Source organism: Anguilla rostrata, chromosome 2, assembly GCF_018555375.3.
Source record: "Anguilla rostrata isolate EN2019 chromosome 2, ASM1855537v3, whole genome shotgun sequence".
Classification (NCBI taxonomy): domain Eukaryota; kingdom Metazoa; phylum Chordata; class Actinopteri; order Anguilliformes; family Anguillidae; genus Anguilla; species Anguilla rostrata.
The window spans coordinates 31,578,181-31,602,709 of NC_057934.1; the positions used below are offsets into that span (position 1 = coordinate 31,578,181).

General features: G+C 38.2%; 1 protein-coding gene across 1 annotated transcript; it reads right to left on the bottom strand.

Annotated features, from left to right (window-relative positions):
• Positions 1 to 24,521, bottom strand: LOC135247774 (C-type lectin domain family 4 member F-like). The gene is made up of 12 exons (XM_064321586.1): positions 24,067 to 24,521; positions 23,682 to 23,759; positions 21,043 to 21,138; positions 15,233 to 15,375; positions 13,148 to 13,260; positions 10,015 to 12,842; positions 6,626 to 6,760; positions 6,339 to 6,458; positions 2,730 to 3,485; positions 1,844 to 1,995; positions 1,174 to 1,301; positions 1 to 684 (listed from the first exon to the last, which is right to left on the bottom strand). Exons 7-12 carry the CDS (start codon positions 6,714 to 6,716, stop codon positions 516 to 518), a joined length of 1,416 nt encoding a protein of 471 aa, XP_064177656.1. The 5' UTR covers positions 6,717 to 6,760; positions 10,015 to 12,842; positions 13,148 to 13,260; positions 15,233 to 15,375; positions 21,043 to 21,138; positions 23,682 to 23,759; positions 24,067 to 24,521; the 3' UTR covers positions 1 to 515.
• Between the last annotated feature and the right edge of the window lie 8 nt (positions 24,522 to 24,529).

The window sequence follows — 24,529 nt, forward strand, 5'->3', positions numbered from 1 at the left end:
TCAAATTTCAACAAACTTTATTGAAACTGCAGTTTCCACAACATACCATCATGATCCAATGCAGAATATTAAAATAAATGGTACAGCAATGAAATTAAGGAAAAAGAGGATAAACTGAGTTTAACTGAGCCACATGACCTCGTGGCTAATGTTCATTATGTTGTAAAAGTTGCTATGTTGCATTTGATTGTATGTTGTATGTGGAAAAGCCTTTGTATTAAATCATGCTATTGAGTGAGCGCAGCCTTCAAAATGAAAGGAGATCAAAAAGACGAGATTCATGGAAATTTTTACATTTTTGGAAAAATTTGAAGTAGAAAATGTTAATTGAATGTTGTGATTCTACATCAAAAATAGGCTTATTGTAGAATCCTGCTAAATACATAGATTATTGACAGATCAATGACTATTGAGAAATGGAACATGACTGAAAGGAATAGCCTGCATGTATTCTTAAACTTATTTGATGCGTATTTGGACTTTACATCAGCACAAGAACAGAATTTGTGTATGTTTTAAACACTCTTTTCACAGATTGATCTGTAGGCTGTCTCACATGGCCCATCCATCCAGGAGTTCAGTTCGTGTACACTAGTGTCTAGATGTCCACAGTCTTCACCCAGAGAGTTAGTTGCCTTCCAGTCATCAGGCTCGTCTGCTTCGCTAGTCCGACTAAGCCAGAACCTGTGGATACATTCCAGAAGTTATAGTTTTAATTGTCATGAAAGCATACAAGTGCTAAAGATTGATGCAAACTGACGAGGTTGCTGATTTTTTTTACGCCCAAATATGAATCGATGCTGTGTAAATTTGTGTATTGAGGCTGTGAAAATTCACTCTTGTTAAAGTCTATACACTTGATGACTAATTTCAAATAATGGGTCAGATCTTCATACATCTATTGTTTCCAAGGAGGCCTGTGTATAATATATTATGCACTACTTGCTACAGACAACTTGATGCTGCTGCAGATGGCAAAAATTTGTAAATTTATGCAGTTATTTAGTGTGACTTACATGAACGTATCAAATAAACCTCCGCATCTTGCTCAACATCCTCTAATGTTCCTTCTCTCTGACTTAACCCTTTATCATTCTTTTCACACTGCCCTTCAGAATGTGTCCCATGCAGTCAGCAGTAAAGACAGTGGTATTTTAAAGTGACTCGTCTTACTGCAAATCATTAGTGACAGGACTGCCGTCCACCCAGCGCCATTGTCCTTCTGTCTGTGCGTCCGTCAGTCCGATCCAAACCCGGGTGCCCGCTTGATTGACAGAAAGGCTTGTCCTAAATGCAAACTTCTGTAAAAGAGACAAAGGCCAGGCACAGGAGGTGATGTCTTTTTATTGGTAGACTCAATGATAGGTCATCATTGAAAAGTCTAGGCAGTTGTTTATGAGAAGCTGTTCTTCCCCTTCAGTTATTCCTCGCAGGTTTTATATTTGAATGACAAAAGGATAATGATTGCACGAGGACATGAAATGATTTGGCACATCAGTCACTGAGTCATTTATCATATTTAGTTCAGTTCATAGACTTCCTGCACCTTAAACTGTTTATGGGCCCCACCGCAGTGGCACAGTAATAAAAACAGACTTAAAATGTCTTTGTTTATTATTAGCTGTGTAAGAATGATTCAAATCTAATTCAATGGCCACACTCAGAATGAATATTTGAGTACTGTGGATGAATCAGGGCTGGAGGAGGTCACAGTGCAGTGTCCCTCTGTTGCACCTACCTGTGAATTACAATGAAAAGTTCTTGCAAATGCTCAACACATTGATTAGTCCTACCTCTTTTACTCAAATAGTAGTTGGTATACAGAAATGCACCCTTACTGTACCTGCTCCTCCACACTATTAACAATGAGTAAGTCTGCCCCTTCAGATTGGCATTTTGCTCGGCTGTCACGCCAGGTTTTTTTGACACCAGAAAAGAAGTAGCACTTGGACTGGAAAATGATCCAGTTGCCAGTACACTTCTTACAAAGACGTTCTGTAGACAGAGAACAGGACAATTACAAATGCATTAGGCAAAGACCTGATAAATATTTATTTAGTTATTTAGGATCCCCATTAGCAATACACAGCTAATCTTCCTGGGGTCCAATCTTCCTGTGGACCCCAGGAATATGATGCTTCAGTGATAAGAGAGTAGTTTTAAGCAACAATCTCTACTCAGCAAATGTAATCCATTTGATTCAAAAACAATTCCTTCTGGTTCTCTAAATGTATTAGTCCGATTGTTCTGCTTTTTTCAGATTATTGTTCAGTTTTCATATTTGTTTACCTACTACCTTGTTACTATTTTACAATATTTATTGAACTCTTTGCAGAAGCTGTTGTACAAAGAAAATCAGATTGATCACACTTCATCAGTTTATATTCTCCTATTCCATATGCTTCATGGCTATCTGTCTCAGTTGGGTTAGGCAGCTACAAAGGATGCTTTGTGAAGTAGAAAGAAGAACCTCATAAAAGTCATAAAAGTATAGGGAAAGAAGGCTGTTCAGAACAGAAAAGTTTTTAAGTTAAGTAAAGCCAGTTTAAAGAATTTGAATCCTTTCATTGGAATAGATACTTACATTATGGTTACCTTGTTTTAATAGAGTGCGCAAATAAATAAATAAACAAACAAACAAACAAATAAATAAATAAATAAATAATACCTAGTTGCATATACAGCACTGGCATTTGTCTGTGAAAAGTAGGCCCTTTTTGCTCACTTACCCTGAGTCTCTGCATTCACAACAGGGCAGTACTGATCCAGAGACAGGTAGTTCTGGTAAAGCCTGAGTGTATCATCCAGTAGGTTTGCATTCTCCAAACTTAGCCTGGCATTGGCCCTCATGAGCACCTCCCCCTGCATTTCCAGCCATGCATTTTGATGGGTCAAGTTCTGATTCTGGTGCTTCAACCAGGTGTTCTCTTCCAGCAGGCCCTGGTTCTCCTTCAGAAGCAGTGTGCTATTCCATTTTGCTGTCTCACAACAGCCCCCCAGGAAGCTGTTGGCATCAGAAAAGTCGTGATTCTCCCGCTCGAGCTGTATGTTAGCATCAGACAGGTCCCAGTTATCGCTCTGCAGTCGCGTGTTGGATTCAGTCAGGTTTCTGTTCTCCTGCTGCAGTAGAGTGATGGTGTGAGACATGTTCAGGTTCTGCCCCTCCAGCTGTTCACTGTATGCGGTCAGATTGGTGGCTTTGTCGCGTAGTCGACGACTGGCGTCGGTCAGGTTCCAGATCTCCCGGCGTTGCTCTGTGTTTTCCAGTGTGAGGTTGTCGTTTTGCCACATGAGCTGTGTGTTGTTGCTGGTGAGGTGTGTGTTCTGAGCGTGTAGCCAAGTGTTGTTTTTGGTCAGGTCGGTGTTCTCTCTTTGCAGCTGGGCATTAGCCTCAGAAACTCTTTGGTAGAGGGTGCTCACATTATGGTAGGCGGACAGCAAACTGTCCAGATCTGGGTTGTAATTTTTCTTTGATTCCTTGTCATCTAAACAGAATCAAATTTAGTCTTATTTTCAGGAATGGAATCTCTTATGTAGTTACTAGCCAATAGAAAATATGTCAATGAAAGTGTTACAATAAAGCCAGTCAAACATGAAAAGAATACATTACATTTTTTTTAAATTCACATTTCCAAAACCACCAAAATTTGGAATGCCATTTGTCAGCTTCATGTAGCAGTTGTGTATATGCCCTGCTGACAGCTCGGAAAGCGTCAAGACGCTCGCGATCCTCGGTTCATGTGACGTGCGTTGCCACAAGCTGTGTTTTTTATTTTAAGCCGTTTTTTGGCAGGCGGTAGTTCCTGGCAGCGGGATGCCTCAGTCTTTGGTAGAAGCCACGTTCAGTACGATACAAATGTCCAGACTGGGTGATTCTTGATCCGCACTAACAAACCACAGATGTCTCTATGTTTGCCAATGAATAGTCAGTGTACAATGAGTGAATGAGAGAACATTTTTTAGCCAAATTAAATCAGGGGATGATTAGGTGTGGCAAGTTTTTGCGAAAGCCAGATCTGGGATTTTAGCCAGGACACCGGAAACCTCCTACTCTTTGCGAATAGTGTCATTGGATCTTTAATGACCGCATTGACTCAGGACCTCAGTTTAACGTCTCATCCGAAAGACGGCATCTCCTACAGCACAGTGTCCCCGTCACTGCACTGGGGCATTGGGTTTATTTGACCAGAGGGAAGATTGCCCCCTGCTGGCCCACCAACATCACTTCCAGCAGCAACTTAGTATTCCCTGGTGGTCTCCCATCCAAGTACTAACCAAGCCCACACTTGCTTAGCTTCAGCCAGTCAGCAGGAGCAGAGTGCGTGGTGGTATGGCTGCTGGCAATGTACAGAGTGGGGGTGGAGGACACTCAATCATAAGCATGTGCGGAGAGCAAGCTATGGGCACTCGGATGGCCAAAAGAGGTTGCTCAAGCAATGAGTACTGCTATCCCCACCGGCTGAATCCCTCCCATATATCATTTGGGCGACAAGGAGCCAATTGTGTGCCGCCCCTGTAGGGCTGCCAGCCACAGTTGGCACTGGCACAGGCCAGATTTGATCCGAGACAATGGCGCTCACTCTTATGCCCGCAGCAGCAGTTTTAATGAATCAGCAACCCACCAGGTCCAGGTGAATTATACATTATTCTTATAATAATCAGGGAATTTCACTACATTACTCTAGGTGCTAAGACAAAGACTTTAAAGTACACTGTAAACCCCAATAGTATAGCACTCACAGCATTATAATCAATATAGCACACTTATAGCATTATAATTAAAACCCTTAAAATTGTTAGTACAACACAACAATTAAGTACCATAAAGTGAGTGGTTTAATTATCAATAGCTATTTCTTTGTTTTATGCAACCGTATTAACTCACAAGTGTGACTTGACATCCTGTGTAATGACACTGGTTTAGTATTGATTAGCACAGGGTGAAAAAACCCACAATAATAGAACAAAACTTGACAAAGATTTGTTTGTGCTTCTCACCTGTTTGATTATGCTGCAGATTTTGGTGGAGTCGGAGGCCGCAGCTGTCCTCATTAACTTACTATTATCGCTATTATGGTGGTTGTGTTATGCATGCTGATTTAGTGAGTAAATTAAATTGTTCATTATTAATTTCAATATTCAGTTCTATATTCAGACTATTCGCAGTGATAAGCTAGTAATTGATGGCCTATGGTAAGCTATCGACACCAAAATGAGTATTTTTTTAAAAGCCTACTTTTTAAACTGGAAAACGACATTCAATTAAAATAAAATAATGTGCTAATGTATGAACTGCGGTTCGCCTGTTTTCATTTTCGGTAGGCTACTAACCATCAGCTGTTCCACCCCCCCACTCCCCCCCCCCCCGCCCCTCCGCTCGCTCGACGAGTGCTGCACTCATATTTGCTGGTCCACTCCTCATTTCCTTTCATTAAATGAACTTACTTATTTACAAAATGTATATTATTTAAGTGAATTAGTAAGTATCAGTAAGTAAATTTCAGACAAAATTACTTGTTGGACTTATAGCCATTTATTTAAGTATGGCCAACTCAAATAACCACTTCAGTGATATTCATTCATTTTATTAATTCATTCATTTTTAGACAGTGTAACTTTTTTATTGTCACATTTACTAGGCCACCAAATTATTATTATTATTTTTGAGAATGTAGTAATGGCAGTGTTATTCTGTCTTTGCAAGGTGATTGCTAAATGGCTTGATGTGTTCATGGAACAAGCATGGGACCACACTTTTATGCTTTTCGTTGAAGAGCAAATTTTTGTACCTGTAAGGTCGGTTCAGTCTTTGCCTTTGTATTCTACATACCTATTTTAAGGATGTGGACAGTCTGGCTAATAAAGAACCATTTTCTGGTTACTTTAATATGTTCAGTTAATGCTGGGTGATTACCTTGAGGTAATCACTTTCCACAAATGGTTTTAATAGGCTTTCTGTAATTTTGATGTTAAGCTGAAATAATAGTTTTGTTTTGGTAGTTGGTGTCACTTGGTTTATTTTAGTAGCAATAATTCAAATGCATTACATTGACAGAATGTAAATATTTTAACTGTCCTTAAAATATATCATTTGATTAATGTTTAAGTAAAAGACATAAGGATAGCCAATGCAATTATGAATACACAGAGAACTAAATATTTTAGGTAACTGGGCACATTTATTACTGTGTAGGCAAGACCATTACATTTAACTTAATTTTTTTTTTTTGAGGTAATCAGTTTCCTCCAAAATCTCTGAGTAAACTTAACTAATTCAGGTTTACAGTGATATTTTCAAGGCACATAAGGAAATGTAGCCAAATAAAGATTTTACTCACAGAGGACCCCCAGCACTATAGCTGTGATGACAAGCAGACAGCAGAGGACAGCAGTTAAGACTATAGCCCAGAAATAAAGACGTTTTGGCGTCTCACTGGGCCCCATGGGGGCTAAGGCTCCTGAAAAAAATAAAGGACAGCAGCAAAATTAAATTGACTGTCCACAGTTTCCGCAATAAATCAGTGTCTACATTGACATTCTTGATTGAATTTAAGCCAGTAATGTTTCTTTATGAAACAGTAGGGAATTATTTTAACAACTGGATGTCTTTTTTCTGTCTACTCACCCTCTTGTTGCACAGGTCTTGAAGGGTCAGTTGAGGTGTCCATTACTGATTGTGGATTTTGAATCCATGACACTAAGTATCTTCGCACCATATTTTCTGTGGTTCGTATGCGGCTGGATCTTTGTCGTGATTTCTCTGATTTCAAAAGAGATGGAAAATATATGAGGAACCAGGATCTGGTTGGACAGGTTCATGGTTCATCCCATAAGTCTGTTCCTGATGCTTGTTTTAATATACATAAAGGATACCTTGTTCATGAGTTCTTGGATATTTTGTTTTACGCAGTTACAGTATCACATGTACCTGAAACTCCAGACAGCTTTCATATCCTACATACTGCTCAGAGTCAATGTGCTGAAACTATAGAGTAAATCCTTCCTGTTTTGGAATTAGATGAGAATGACACAGCCACAATAGTGTTTTAAGGGTGGCAAGATACTTACCAGTACAGTTCATGTAGTTCCTGAAGCTTTTGTTAGGAACTGAGCAGCATTTTATTATGTTTTATTTATTTACACATGTTGAAAGGCACCAATCATTATAAATACAGATTTATTGAAGTATTGATTGATTATGTAATAGACCTGGGTCAAATACATATTTAAATTATTTTATTTACTTTTAAATACTTATTTAGAAATTATTTGATCCTTTGCATGTATTCACAATTACTTTCAAATATGTCTTAAAAAACATTTAAAATACTGAATTTCCAAATACAAAGTGTTTGATTTAATGGAAGTATTTGAAAATACTTTGACAACATAAGGCCAGTGGTGCAACATGTGCAATTGCACCAAGCTGTTGAAAGACACTGCACTGGACATGCAAGAACCTGTCAGATCTGAAAGTTGAGCATTTTGTCTAATTAGGGGATAGTATTTTGATGAGAACGCATCTAGTGACTGCTGATCGCCCCAGTCCAATTGTACCGATTTCCATTGTTAATTGGTAGTGAATATGCACAGCTGGAATTTATTTATCAGTGTCTAACCTTACAAAATTTAATAGATGGAACTGCACATATGGCTGTTGAATGCTCTGACAATAGAAAAAAAAAGTAAACAAAATACAGTAAAAGACCACTCAGTTTAAAATGATTGCATGGGTACAAATAAACTGGCAAGTAGTTTATCAAGAAGTCTGAGTTTGTCATCCCCCCCTTGCAAAGACATGTATGGACATTTAGGCTACTGTCTGTTAGAGGCAGTGCATGGGTTGTTTAAAATTGCCGGCATAGGCTACCCTTAATCCAAATTCAACCCCTAGCACCTAGTAGTTCACCTGGAGTGCCCTCAGTATTATAACTCGGTGACATCACACCAAGGGCCACTCACAAAGAACTCTGGGATAGCCCCTTCAGTATGAAGCCGACATTGTTGCTGGCTCAGTCATTTCTGTTGTCTATAAGAAATATTTTAAAATATTTTTCAATTGTATTTGTATTTTAATGTATTTTTAAAAGGATCTAAATACTATTTGAAAAAGTATTTGGTTTCCCAGGAAAGTATTTACTTAAAGGAATGTATTTTTAAAATACTATTTGGGGAAGTATTTGGTTTTCCATGAAAACAATTTAAAACGAAGCAAATACAAAGTATTTGAAAATGTATTTGAAAATACTTCAAATATGTATGTATCTACATTTTCAAGCACAAGTACAAATACATATTTGTATTTGACCCTGGTCTGTTATGTAATCATCAAAGCAAGTTAAAACATCCAGGTAAATATAATCTGAGGTAGCTTCCATCTTGTGTAATATTGTGAAATTCATTTATAATTAATATAATAATTGCTGTTGTATGCCCCGCTGTTTCATTTTATTTGACTAAATTGAGAGCTTTTCTCTCTTCTTCACTGGGTTTACCACCAATGTGGAATTGCAGATAACTCAATGTTGTGCTATACCACACAAGTATCATTGCTCCTGAAACATGTGCACTTTTTCAATGAATTTGTCTGCAAATCAGTCACTATTTTGCATGGTTCAAACTGAGGATGGCTTATAATATGTCTTGTAGCAATGGACACCTGGTCTTAGACTGTTAATGATTTTGCTGAGCTTTTACCTGGGCCTTTCAGAAACTAGTCATTAAGGAGCCCCAAATAAATTATTTTCTAAATTAAACCAGCGCTGTTCCTGAAGACCAACTTCACTCACAAACATCAACATTTTTATTGTCACTTACATATCTATTTTGCGCAGTTGCCATGATCATTAAACCTTCTACACTGCAATTACCACTTCATCACTTCACTAACTTTTGCACAGGATGAAAAATGTAATTTATGTATCCCACTGCCACACTTTCAAGAGAAAATGTGTGGTTTTTGCTTTCTTGCAGGAAAAAAACAATGGAATTGCATTTTGGGAGACAGATTACAGTAAGATAAACTGAAAGTTGCAGAGAAAATGAAAATTGTGCTTTATAGCATGAATAATTCTTATATCTGTAAATATTCTGTTAATACAAATGCACTACAATAATGGTGAATATTAAAGAATACAATAAATTCTGCATTTAATGTTCAGGTAAAATGTTGCTTTTAAAGTAAATTGAAGACAAAGAGTTGTGATAGACTTAGTATGCAAATATGTTAGGCTGTTCACAATCATTATTCACATCTTTCAAACTTTAATTAAAAATAGAATCACTTAGTTTGACCACCACCAATAAACACTGCCAAGGGAAATGTCTTCAAGAAACACAACGAGGAATGTCTTTGCTAATTTGACCATATTATGTACATACTGTATATATTCTCTCCATTTGTAACAATTTTATCATGACATTGCATAGCATAAAGGATCAAAATTGAAATGTTACATGAAGGCAGCACACAAAGATGCCAGGGAAATTAAAGTTGTATGACTCATTTAAGCAAAGGAAAATGAATGGTGAATGGTGAATATTAAAGAATACAGTAAATTCTGCATTTAATGTTCAGGTAAAATGCTGCTTTTAAAGTAAATTGAAGACAAAGAGTTGTGACAGACTTAGTATGCAAATATGTTAGGCTGTTAACAATCATTATTCACGTCTTTCAAACTTTAATTAAAAATAGAATCACTTAGTTTAACCACCACCAATAAACACTGCCAAGGGAAATGTCTTCAAGAAACACAACGAGGAATGTCTTTGCTAATTTGACCATATTATGTACATACTGTATATATTCTCTCCATTTGTAACAATTTTATCATGACATTGCATAGCATAAAGGATCAAAATTGAAATGCTACATGAAGGCAGCACACAAAGATGCCAGGGAAATTAAAGTTGTATGACTCATTTAAGCAAAGGAAAATGAATAATACAACATGGCATCATAAAAGTAAATAAATTTATACAAATCATCAAAATGATGGAGAAAAGGCTACTCACATCTTTTTTTGGTTGAGCTTTTACATTTAAAATGGCTGCCACTGTGAAAGGATTAAATAAATTGAAGCTGATCAGAAGAAAGAAACAGACAGCTGGATATTACTCTGTCAAAATGCTAGTTCAGTTGGCAGTGGTGAGTAAAGTAGGGGTCAGTTTAAAGGCATGAGGGTTGTATCCCTATATTACCCCAACTGCATTCCTCTCTTGAGTAGGGTGGGTTTCATTTATGGCCCAAAAGATCATGCCATCATGATCTTTCATCCATTTTACTTTTCTCTGTAGTGTTATATGAACATTTCCTGGAATCATAGTATAAATATATCACTTTCATTATAGCAAATGAAAAAAAAGTAAATCTATTTCATAATCAGTAAATAATGCAGTGTTTCTAAATGCTTTTCATATCATTTGATTTGTGCCACACTACCCTGCATGTTAAATTTTATATTGTGCAATATACTGATATAAGTAAAACATATATTGAGATAAATATAGTGCCGTGAAAAAGTATTTGCCCCTGTCCTGGTTTACTCTATTATTCCATATTTGTCATGCTGAATGGTTTCAGATCTTTAGGCAAAATGTAATACTAGACAAAGGAAAACTGTAAACACAAAACACATTTTTTAAATGATTTTCATTTTTTCATTTAATCAAATAATAATAATACAATAAACTTGCATGCAATTTTATCAAACCCATAGAACCCATATAAACCCATACTGTTTCACCGACGTTAAAAATTGCCCCCTTAGTTACTCAATCAACCAATTAACCAAATTTAATTGATAATTAGATTTAGCACATTAAACAGCCAGGCTTGATTGCATACTGAACCTCACCATCAGAGTAAAGTAGCTCCCAGATGTTTCTACAAGCTCCCTATGCCACAATCAAAAGATCTCAGAGCCATAGAAATGGCTTTGTAACCCTTTCCAGACTGGTATATTTCAGCAAGTTTTTTTTCTCATCTTGTTGAAATATACCAGTCTAGAAAGGGTTACAAAGCCATTTCTATGGCTCTGAGACTCCACCAAACCACAGTGGGGGCCATAATCTCCAAATGAAGAACACTTGGGGCATCAGTGGGGCATCTTTCCAGAAGTGGCAGGCCTGCCATAATTTATCCAAGGGTGCAGCGACAACTCATTCAGGAAGTCACAAAAGATCCCAGAAGAACATCCAAAGAAATGCAGGCTTATCTAGCCTCAGCTAAGGTCAGTGCTCATGACTCCACCCTAAAAAAAGGGTCTGGACAAAAATGGAATTTCTGGGAGAGTAGCAAGGCGGAAACCATGGTTAACCAAGAGCAACAGCAGTGCTTCTTTCACATTTGCAAAAAAATACATTATGTCTGGCATAAAGCAAATACAGAATTTCACAATAAGAACATAAAAACAGTCAAATATGGTGGTTATAGTGTGATGGTACAGGGATGCTTTGCTGCCTCTGGACCTGGATGACTTGTCATTATGGAAGGAACCATGAATTCTGCCCTGCACCAGAAAATTCTTAAACAAAATGCCTGGTCATCAGCTGAACCTGAAGCGTATTTTGGTTATGCAGCAAGACAATGATCCAGAACACCAAAGCAAGTCAACATCTGAATGGCTGAAAAGAAACAAAATTCAAAGTTTTGGAGTGGCCTACTCAAAGTCCTGACTTGAACCCATTAGAGATCCTGTGGCAGGACCTGAAATAAGTCCATGCTCAAAACCCTACCAATTTGTCAGAATTAAAGCAGTTCTGCAAAGAGTGGACTAAAATTCTTCCACAGTGATATAAAAGACTAATATCAACTTGTAGGAAGTGTTTGGTTGCAGTTATTGCTGCAAAACGTGGTTCAACCAATTAAGTGGGGGAAATTACTTTTTTCACATAGGTAATATGGGTGTTTTACAACTTATTTGAATTAAATAAATTATTTTTTAAATGTGCTTTGTCTAATATTACATTTTTTCTGAAGATCTGAAACCATTCAGTGTGACAAGTATACAATAATAAAGGAAATCATGAAGATGGCAAATACTTTTTCACAGCACTGTACCTTTTCATATTTCTGTGACTAAGGAAAAATATGTTGTACAAATAGTGAAAAAAGTGCTGAAGTAATGGACCCTTTCTCAGTGTGAGCTGTTGTTACAGTATGTGGGTTTTCTAGTTTTCCATCCCAACCAGCCACTTTTTACAAGTTTTGGACCTAATATGAATTCTTTGTGGTTTCTTTCTGGTTGTATTAACATTGCAGTTGGCACACTGCTTCTCTTAAGAACCAAAATGGAATGTTTGTATAGTCCGCACCGTCTTTCTGTGGTTTTTTGTTGGATGCACCACTAATTTAGTGTGGTTTTATTGTCTATCCTGAGTCACGCCTCTAGAAGGAGACATGGGCATTGGTTTTGTGTGAAAATCTGCAGGACAGTGAAATTCCAATGATGCCTGCAAAGCTTCAAAGGCCCTGTTATCAGCTTAAAGGTGGCAAAACAGATCATGAGGGGAAATAATTAAATTAGGCAGGGGACACTCGCAGGTTTTATTGTTCTTGTTGAAGCATTCAAGGAATTTCATTTTTGTACAAATAATGCTTCAGTTTAATCAAAGAAACAAAGTACGAATTGTACGAAATGAATGAAATAAAATAAAAATACATATTACATAACAACCTAATGTTGCATTGTTTTCAGGAGCCTAATTGCCATCGAGCTTAAGCCCTGGCTTTCTTCTCACAGATATAACTCTTCTGTTCATCACATTTTTCTGCATAAATGGTTTTCTTGGACACTGTGGCACAGTATCTCTCGGAATGATCAGTATTACTGAAGAAAGACCTGTAAAAAATAAAAATAAATAAAAATTAAAAGAAATAGTAAAGCTTGGTGAGTGAGCTGGCAGTTTTTCACACCGGGGCGACTATCTCCGAAGCTTTAGGACGAAAACCACATATGCTATAGGCTGACTTTCAGTTAGCAACAGATTCACATCTGGAATACTGGGAGAATTGAGGCTGTGCTCGAATAACGGCTCTGACCTAAAGAGCAACGAAAACCAGCTGGCCCTTGTGAATCAGATTTCTCCATCCCTGCATTTTACAGGGGAGATCTGAGGTCAGTCAGATCAGGGAGGTGGTGCTTACGTCATCTGCAGCCGCCTGTCGTCCATCCAGAACCAGCTTGTGCCATTCTCTTTTCCTAACCTGTTCAGGCCAATCCAGTAGTTTGTATTGGCCATGTGCTGTCGTAAAACCCTCTGTGGGAGGAAAGAGTACGGTGGCTCTGAAGTGCAAAACACAAAAACAAAAAGAAAACGCAAAAACAAAAACTTTCGGCCCTGAGGTGCAGATGCAACATACAAAAGCAAAAAGGAGTGGCCCTGAGGTGCAGATGCAACATACAAAAACACAAACATGCAGCCCTGAAGTGCAAAACACAAATACAAAAATAAATCAAACCAAAGGGAGCTGGCCCTGGGGAACACAACATACAACTAGTAGCCTCGTGCTGTTGCCTTGGCTACTGTTTGTATGTTGCATCTGCACCTCAGGACCACTCCTTTTTGGTTTTGTATGTTGCATCTGCACCTCAGGGCCGAAAGTTTTTGTTTTTTCATTTTCTTTTTGTTTTTGTGTTTTGCACTTCAGAGCCACCGTAAAAGAGTAATGTTAGTGACACAAGGCAGCACTCATTGACTCCTAACCATAGTTCAGCAATTCCACTACACCAAACACAGCGTAGGCACCTCATTGACTTGTTTGCCATTCGTGAATATGCAATAAAATGGACTATTGAACAGATTTGTATATATACATATATATATAAACAAAAGATAAAAAGATAAACGTAATATCAACAAAAAATAAAAATGAAGAAATAATTATCATTTGTGTTAAACAAGGAATAATCATTATACTTTCCTATATTTATTTATTCATACCAACATAATTTAGCAGTGTAATGTGTCTTACTGTTGGAAATTTTATAATCAGCTTAAAGAGGTATTTCTTAGTCTTTTTTTAAATTTTTCTACATAAAATTATAATAGTCTAGTATACTTTATTTCAAATTACTGATGGTCATATAATGCCATTACCACTCGTGGTCAAGAAGATAACCGTTTTCAATAAGTTTTTACAGACAAAAATGGCTTCAAGAAACAACAGAAGAAAGGGCATAGATAAAAGTTTTAAGAGCACTAAACTTCTTAAAGCAGAATGTTTCCATAATTTGTGCCTGTACTGTGTGTGTGTGTGTGTGTGTCTATATATATATATACATATATACAGACTTAAATCTTAAGTGACTGCATGAATGAAATCCCAGAATGGAGGAAAGATACAACATTCTTCCAACCATAAATCAAGGATTGCACTGAAATGGACAGTACATTTACTGGACCCTAACCTTTAAGTGGACAATAAACACAAAATGGGGGTGAATGTGATTTGCGCCCTGAGACGGTTCCACTTTTTTACATGCTATTTGTGAGTATTTTTGCACAACTCCAAAAATCTGCAACTTCTGCCATGAAGAAACTTGGTAAACGGGAAGTTCTGCAGCCACACGTTGTCTGATGAAGAAAGAACGAGTCTAAAACGAGTCTGACTCGTCTAAAGCCATATCTACACTACAGGCTAATCTACGTGTAACAGCCCATCAATGAAAGGGTAACCAAAGTAACCTGGTGAGAACCTGCTGTGGCCAGGTGATTGCCTGACATGCAGCTGCCGTCACACAGTATTAGCAAAGCTTTGCGTTCCTCATCTGTCCTACATATTCGGCTTGCTGCGAGGCACAGATAATTGTTTATACACATGAACCTGCTTTAAAATGTTTGATCCATATGATATGATGTAAACTGCACCACTGCATCACTGCAGGTGTGTCCGCTGTTCCCTTCCCTCCCAGTACAGAACAGAAGGTATTTTCATGAGCAGCAAAAATATTGAAGAGCTAGTCCTCTAATTTTAGTACATGCAGAAAATTATTAATTCTGAAACCCTGAGGTCTCCCATATTTTGTGAAGGGGGTGGGTTTATTTTGAAAATACACAACAAAAAAATATATAGGAAACCATGAAAAGTGCTGAACTCTCGATGCTGTAGTATGGGGCATGCCCCACCAGTCCATACCTTGCGGATGGAATACCTGCCATCTGGGTTTCTATCAGAGCCTTTTTTTTTGGGGTGGGGGGGGAGTCCCCAACACTCTCTGTCTGTTCTCACCAGTGTGTCTGTATCCTCTGTATTAGCCAGCTGAGAAGAGATATTGGAGCAGGACTCCAGGGCGGATGACCGGGTTATCTTCGTGGAGCCAATGAAGTAACACAGCTCCTTGTATGTGACCCAGTTGACTGGACACAGAGGCACTGAGGACGAGATAGGCAAGAGGAAGGTAAGCACATGCTGATAACTGCAGCCTAAGAATGTGTCATTCTTAGTCACCAGTGAGTTTTTAGACCATTTTCCCCATTTCAAAAGGAACACTTCAATTGAATACTCTTTGTTTATTTTAATTTCAACTGAACTCATTTTTAAAAACACCATGAAATGAAAGTTAGTGCAGAACTAGCTTCCATGATATGATGCATATGCAAGAAAAACAAATTGTTTGTTGGGAATTTTTGAAGGGTGGGGAGTCAATTTAAGTGACATCAAATGTGGTTGCGCATTATGAACTGATATGCATTGGAACACTCAGCTCCTCTGTGGAGGATCACTAGAGATTCAGAATATATATAGGCAAGACTATTTGTACAATTTATATATGCACAATTTAGCCGTCACCATAAATAGTAATCTCAGTTTGTAGACTCTTACTTGCTAAGGTAGGCTAACACGCTACTTTAGATCAGATCATCAGGTTAGCTTTAGCCACTATTCGCAACATTTCCCAAAACAAAATTATAAATAATATCAACTGGATCCAAAGCTGATGGTGATGGATGATGTCCAACAGTGTAAATTGGATGGGATTGCTGTATCCTTTCAGAATATATGTGCTGCAAAACCCATCTTAGTTTCCCAGTAGATAAAGTTGTCCTCAGTAACATTCTTTGTACACAACTGTCGCAAATACCCAGTCATTCAAAATGGATAAATTCCAGCCACTAAGATAACAACCAAGGGGTTCGTATGCCTGCGCAATGGCACAGCCGTGGCCGGAGGCATTATGTTTTCGGGCTGTCCGTCTGTCCGTCCGTCCTGATTCTCGTGAACGCAATATCTCAGGAATGCCTTGAGGGAATTTTTTTCAAATTTGGCACAAATGTCCACTTGGACTCAAGGATGAACTGATTAGATTTTGGTGGTCAAAGGTCACAAAACACGTTTTTGGCCATAACTCAAGAATTCATACACTAATTATGACAAAGTTTCACTCAAATGTCTAATAGGATGAAATGATGAAGTGATGACATTTTATATCCAAACTGGCTACTGGTAGGTGGTGGCATACAACCGCGCGGCGGTATTTCTGGTTGTCTTCTGCTTTTATGCCCCTAAAACGTTCAGCCCAACAATGCTCACTATTTCCCTGACTAAACTGTACGTATTGCTCTGATTACCTACAGACTAGATTATATCTAACACCGTATCAAGGCTAATCTTGAAAATCCCCAGAGTTTCTGCCTCTACTACTATACGTGAGCTGGCAGGCTATTCCACATATTGACCACTCTCTGTGCAAAAAAATTCTTCCTAATGTCTGCGCGGAATTTACCTTCTGCTAATTTCCATTTATGCCCCCTCGTTCTACTAACAGAACTCAACCTGAAGAATCTCTAGTAGTTCACTTTGTTGATCCTCTTTATGAAATTAAATTGAATCACCCCTAAATCCCCTTTTACTAAGTTTGAAGAGATTAAGCATCTTAAATCTTTCCGCATAGCTTACTTTCATACCAGGAATCAATTTGATTGCTCTTCTTTGAACAGTTTACTAGAGCCTGTTTATCTATCTTGTAGTACGGTCCCCAGAACTGCAGACAATACTCCCAAGTGTGGTCTAAAAAAATTATGTATTGTATAAGATAAGTATAACTTACTTAGATTTATACTAGCGCAGTTACAGCACAGTGCCTAGAACCTGAAAGCCTTTGATCAACCATTACTACCAAGTGTTTTTCAAATCGAGCATGTTTGGTCAATGGTCAAATTGACCATTTTTATTCCTCCCATGAAGTAATCCTGCCTAATACTGCCAAGTCCCTAGTTTAAATAATCCTGTGCTACCCTAAGCATATACTGGCTCAGTGCAATAGTACCCTCCGGGGTCAGGTGCAGCCTGTCGCACGTGTACAGGTCACGCCTGTCCCAGGAGTCCCAGTACTCCATAAACTTGTACCCCTCCTACACCAGGTTTATAGCCACATGTTAAACCTCCAAATAAAACTTTGCTTCCCTTTGCTTACACATGGTACCACTAGCATTCCAGAAAAAACTGCTGTGGAGGTTCAGATCCTGATCGCTTTTTGCTAGCTCCACAAATTTGTCCTGTAGAACCTCAAACGTACCCTTACCTATGTTGTTAGTTCCTATGTGAACCATGACTGATGGATCCCTCCCCACTCTGGCCAGTAGCTTGTCCGCATGCTCCAAGACACCTTCTACTTGGGCACCAGGGTGGCAACACATCGTACGGGATTCCTTTTTGTGCGAACAGTCTATAATTTCTACCCCACTAATAATTCAGTCTGCCACTATCACCAACTCCAGGATCTGGGCTCCCAGTGGCTCGTCAGTCCTCCCACTCTTATGGTCAAGAGCCAGATCCAATCCCTGCAAGGAATCAGTTGGACACAACCTCTGGAGATGCCACACCTGTGTGGTGTGCACGCCCTTTTCTGCGCTTGCGCCCTATTGTCCGCCCTATTGTCACCCAACTATCTCTCCCTGCCTGCTCTGGATTCTCCCCTCTTCCCAGCTGTGGTGTGCACATCAATTCCTTAAAGGACAAACTCCTCAGTTCCGGGAACTCCCAATTGCAAACTGTGGAGTCCAGCAAGCTGGCCCTCAAGATCAAGAATCTTTCTCTCGAGGTCCTCAACCAGTCAGCAACGGTGAGTGATCGTAAGTGCGATCATCCTGTAACCCTCACACAGCTTTGGCCTCATATTTACCCCCTAACTATCACCCCACCTCTTCCTATGTCTAGACTAAGTTACTGCCGAGACGAAGGCACCAAGACCACAGCTTAAGAAAGTGCAGGTGGTTCCGGACAACTAGCAGCAGAAATCAGAATTTCAAAATTTAATAAATTAAAGCCGCAAGCGGCGTTGGGAGGGGTCCAAGCATTGGCCCAATTGCGCACCTATGGAGTGATTTTTAACCTTCCTATTATGTTCAAATTAACTAACAACTTTTTATGTTTGGGGTCAATTTGACCCCAGCAATATAAACCTGCAGAAAAGAATTTTAACTGAAAGTGTTACCCAAGTTTCTCTCTCAGCTACCTTCTACTGACCATCTTAATAGCCCAGTAAATAAAAAATGACTCCCCCCATCCTCCCCTTATACATCAAGTATTGATTTCATATGACTATTGCGAAATATGCAAATGACTGTACAATCTCATTCATTGACCTAAAATGGAAAACAAAGTATGTTTTGGTGTTTGCAGGGCTTTATGTTGATATTAAGTGCTCATTAAAAAAGAAACACACCTTTTATTATCAAGCATAGTAACATTGTAAACAACAGGGGTGGTATTATGCACAGCTATTTTTGAAGGTACCATCACAGATGCGTGTATATTTCACAAACTGTAGAATGACATGGTATCATTTTTTTTAAAACGTTGTCTCGTTTATTTCGTTACTCAGTGAGCAGCGTTTTCACTGCCATATTGGCATATTTTAGGGCTATTGTCGGGTTTATCTTGTTGCTATGATGGGATATGATTTTTGAGTGGTGAAAGAATATTTTTATGAACAACCAGATCGATAATATTGTCCATTATGAAGTTCAGACCCACCCCTGATAAAACTACTTAGTTGCGTCACCGTGGATGTCTTCTAGTCGCTTGCCGTAAAGGAGTTTACTAGATGTTGTAACACTTTAGATTTGGAGCTACAGCTCTTCCACACCGCAACTAAAAAAAGTCCAAATGGCGGGCAAACAATATGGCGGACATAGGTGGTCCCAATAGCAAAGTTGTAGACCACATACAGATGCATCAGTCGATTAAGTTTTGTGTTTATCTGACTTGTGGTGTGCGAGTTATGGCCTTTTAAAGTATGAACCTTTGTTATAGCGCCACCATCTGGCCGATGTAGGTGATTTGTAGTGCCTAAGTAGTGGGGGGCCATAGGATATCACCGACCAAATTTGGTTGGTTTACAACTTATGGTTGCTGAGCCTCCTACATTTTAGTGGAGAAAGCATCCACGCCGCAACTAAAAAGTCCAAATGGCAGGCAAACAATATGGTGGACATAGGTGGTCCCAATAGCAAAGTTGTAGAGCACATTCAGATGCATCGGTCGATGCAGTTTTGTGTTGATCTGACTTATGGTGTGGGAGTTATGGCCTTTTACGCATAACCCTTTGTTATAGCGCCACCATCTGGCCGACATAGGTGATTTGTAGTGCCTGAGTAGTGGGGGGCCATAGGAACCCACCTACCAAATTTGGTTGCTCTAGGACTTATGGTTGCTGAGCCCCAGACACATTTAGCGGAGAAAAATAAGAATAATAATAATAATCCTAACAGCTACAATATGGTTCCACCAGCTTCGCTGCTTGGACCCCTAATAATAATAATAATAATAATAATAATAATAATCCTAACAGATACAATAGGGTTCCACCAGCTTCGCTGCCTGGACTCCTAATAAGGTACTTTTAACTATCTAATGTTAAGCATTGAGTAAATAACAAAAGAAGACTACCCAATGTTGGATCACTCGGGTTATAATCAACTAACTAACTAACTTAGGTAGCTTTTATTAAATAGCAATGACTGCAGGAACCCTAGTACTAGGAAATATTTGATTTATATCTCAGAACAAAATATAACCAAAATTTGCCTGGAATAAAATTATAATAAACTACAGCTAATGTTAGCAGGTAACATTGCCGAGCCGGAGACACCAAGACCACAACTTAAAAACGTGCACATGGTTCCAGACAACTAGCAGCAGAAACATAAGATGAAGGAAATAAGACACTTTTAACTATCTAACATAAAGCGTTGAATAAATTACACAAAAAAGAAATACCTTGGGCGGAATCACTCGACATATAATCAACTAACTTAGCTAGCTTTTTACTAAATAGCAATGACTGAATGACTGTACAATTATTTATATCAGAACAAAAAAGAACCTAAATTTACCCAGAATCAGATTATAATAAACTACAGCTAATGTTAAAAAAAAATCCTCTGATCAGTCTCCTTTTGTCCTTTGTGTTTTACACTGAAGAAAGCTAATGCTGAAACGTTTGTAGTAGTCTTCTATTAAAACATAACACTTGAGGCATCTTTCGGTGTGTGGAGCCTTCTTGTTTATTTTATTCATTATGTTATTTGGCATTTACATACCCAATTTAAGTCTGAGCGCAGTAATTTCTATTTTTCTCATATTGGCTGTATTTGAAATGTGTTATTGTCTTACCTTAAATGGCTTGCATTTATGCTTACAGTAATTAATTAACTACTGTCATGTTGTAATAGTGATTCTTATCTGTTTATCTCTTGTGAAGCATTTTTGGCTGCTGTTAGTATGTAAGACGCAAAATAAACAATATAATACGTTTATTAGGGTCCAAGCAGTGAAGCTGGAACCCTATTTTTTTGGTTCTGGTTTTTATTCTTATTATTATTATTATTATTATTTGCTAAAAAGAAATGGGCTGCAAAAACTATTATTGCTCAGAGTTGCCAATGCATGGAACAGCTTGCTCAGAAATTTATCAGAGGCAGAGATCCTTGGTGCATTCAAGTCAAAGTTTGACACAACATTGGATACTCTCTCTTCTAGAATAGAAAATTATAGAAAATAAGTAGAGAGGAGTCAGTGTTCATATTAATACTCACATGTGGGTGGGATTTCAGTATTGGATCTGTCAGGCCTCTGTTGTCCTCCCTGAAATTGGAGACCACATCTACTCGATTCTCCATGGAGTCTGACCACTGAGGAAGAAACAGGGAGCCGAGTTATGCCATCGCCCCACACACTCCTTCTATATTCTCAAGGAAGAAACTGTGTGAGCTAATTAACTAAGCCTGGCTTAACTCTGTGTAGCTACTCAACAGAAGCTGGTGATACAATTGAAATAAACCAAACAAAGGAAACTGTGTAGCTGTTGCCATCTTTAAATGCAGACTTTAGCTGCATTAACAGCATTAACAGTATTGCTAATCCTCTGAACTGGACTATTGTTTCTGAAATCAGTTGTCAGAGTTCTACAGCATGCCACATTGATTGCTTCAGAGAATTCTGAACATCAAATGTACCTTTAAGGGGTCAGGAGAGTTCTGTCCGTTTGGTTTTTTTTTTTTTTTTGTGTGTTAGCATATTAGATGTGACATGCTTATTTCAGCATTTCATGTTACTATCATTAATTAAGAACAGCAGTATGGATACAGGGTGGCCAGCTTTCTCCGGTGCATTCTCAACATTGAACCAAGAACCTCATGACAGAGTGGTGCCCCCCATCTACATACCAGACATTAGGCAGTTGACACACAGATCAGCAAAGGAAATGGAAAGCAGAAGTAGATTATGGCTGCTGTGAATCCTTCAGGAGCGATGATGAACTCTGGCACAACTAAAATAGAACTATTCAGCAGGACTTTAGACTATATTTTACAGTAGTTAATAATGTATTGGTCCCTGCTATTTGATAACATGCTATCACATATATAATAATGAACATGCTGGTACTTTAGTGTATTTGTAAGTGACAAACAGTGAAGAAGATTAATGTTAGGTGTGTAACAATCTTTTAGTTTGGCAGAGCTTTGGAGCTGGAAGTAAGTACATACAGCAAAGCATTTCACCATTATATTCTCACAGCAGGGCCTTTCTCAGACAGCAATAAAGACTGAAGCAATACAATGGGCCTTCTTCACAAAACCTTTCTTAAATTCTTTTTACTTTTGTTCTGAATAAAAGTTCCTGCAAAAAACCAACATGGGATTCATGAAACGTGTAGACCTTTGATGTTGCCAATTGTTCATAAATTGGCTGAGCTTGTCTGTTCATGATAATTAGTTAAATTAATTGCCTTAGCAATCCCATAGAAAGAATTCTGCCTTCAGGGTCATGTGCAAACATCAGCTATTCGTCCCTCTCAGCGTCTCATATGAGCAGTCGCTCAACATGGATTGGATTATATCATTATCAATCATAATAATCATGTTTATCAATAAACAAAACAAATTACACACATTCCTAAAAAGGTTATCCTCGTAAAACAAAACATAAGACGAATCGTACATAAGAAACAAACAAACAAAACAAAATGTATGATCTGAAATAAAAGAATGGAAGCTAAACAAAAACTACCAAACATGCACCAAAAACTAGCTAAAGTTAAACTGAAATTGAAATGAAAAACTAATGAAAATTTTAGGTTATTCAGATTAGTTAATGTAGTTAAAATCAGCATATTTCATCTTCATATATTTTTATATTAATATAATAATAGTACTGATAAACATTTGTTGTTGATATGCGGTCTGTAACTACATGAAATGACTTTGCATATTTTGTGTATGGTTCCAAACACACATGGATTTTGTTTTTACCCAAGAATAAATTTGGACATGAAAAAGTGGATTAATGCCGAAATGTTCTTGGAAACAGTTGTAAGTACAGTTAGCAATCAAATCTGAATGAGGCCCAGTATGTTTACACAATGTGTTCCAATCAGAAAGGTTTGGCTGACGGCGTGGAGCAGTCATGGCAAAGTTCATTTATTAAATTAATTAATGGATCTCATGCGCAGCGGTGGGAAACTATTGAAATTTGTATTGGAAATTGCAGCAACAGTAACAAGTGCTTGAAATGTTTATTTTAAAAAATCAAACTACTAGTAACACCCTACGAGTGAAATACATTTCATTAATGCATTTACTTGCTTAATTTGGTCTATCATGGAAAAAAAAGGGCATGCTTTTTGGTCTTTAACAGAACATTGTTAGAAGTAAAGTATGCTCAAATGTGCCTGTTTTTATTTCTTTGAAGTTTGTTTTGGTACAATATGCTGTACATTCCAAGGTTTGAGTCCTTGATGCGCGCCCGTTGTGACCGATGTTACTGTAATGGGGGAAGGAGCGCTGGGCATCAACACTGTTGACGGGCCGTGTAACATCTGATTGCAACAACTGACAAGGATGAGACTCTTCATCTCGGCCCATTCCAGAATCTGTATACATTGTCACACTTTGTTTCTCCAAGAATTTGGCAATAGGCTATTGCTAAAATGTATAGGCCTATACAATGACACTGTAGGCTATATTATGGGTGACAGTTACCATCCAAAGCTACCGAAAAATTGACTTCCATGACAAACACCCAGCCTTACTCATCAGTATATCCCAATCACATCATGGAATCCCCATCTTTATGGTATGAAATTATTTTCATATAATGAGTAAGTTACGCCCTTCAGTTAGCCCCACACCCAGGGAAAAGACAGGAACCAATAACCCACAGGGACTTTTCTTACTTTTGATGGCCATTCCGATGACAGCTGTCAAAAGAATGAAGATGGCTCCACACAAGACCCAGATGAGTTTGGAGTTACCTATGGATTTTGGGGAGGGTAGCATATCACAAAGAGGCGGTGCCAACTTGAAAGCACTCCACAGTAAATGCTACTTTATATTACCTGTATACCAATGATGACTTAATATTTCTCTCACTCATTCACCTTCAAAGAAATGTCACATTAACTTAACTTAACACTTCAAACTAACTTAATGAGGAAATAATTGCACTTAAAGCTTCAGTGTATGCAAATGGCCCTTGTCTGAAAAAAAAAAAAAAAACATCCAAAGCTAATTTTAAGTGTCAGTTTCTCTAATATGTTGTCAGCATCCCAGCATACTTACATTGAGTCTGCGTGTCAGCATGGTTAATGTGTACCTTTCCCACTCCTGTCCCAGTATCCTCACCAGCAGACTTTTTGAACTTAACTTCTGTGTAGATCACTGAGTCCGTCATCTTCTTTCTCTCTTTCACACCCACCACAGTTACAGCAGAGAGAAGCAGGAAAACAGATTACGAGAAAGAGAGAAGGAAGTAAAAGAACGGATGTGCTCACAGATTTGTTGAGGCGAGCATGCCAGAATCATTTCTGAACTGGGTGGTCTAAACACACTGAGAAACATATTTTTGCTAAACATACCTTCATGTAATTTAAAATGAAATGAAATGTATGGAGACATGCTAAGTGTCAGTGTCTATTACTCAACCTCACCAAAAAGCTCTACAATGTAGTCTGGTACTATCTACTATCTAGGTACTATCTTGCTAATCAGTGAAACCGTTTAGATATTTGTGAAGTCATTTACA

Coding starts and splice junctions, on each gene's coding strand:
- LOC135247774 (XM_064321586.1), bottom strand. CDS start 6,716: ATGGTGCGAAGATACTTAGTGTCATGGATTCAAAATCCACAATCAGTA. Junction 6,459..6,625: donor AAGACCTGTGCAACAAGAGG/GTGAGTAGACAG, acceptor TATTTTTTTCAG/GAGCCTTAGCCCCCATGGGG. Junction 3,486..6,338: donor TATAGTGCTGGGGGTCCTCT/GTGAGTAAAATC, acceptor GATTCTGTTTAG/ATGACAAGGAATCAAAGAAA.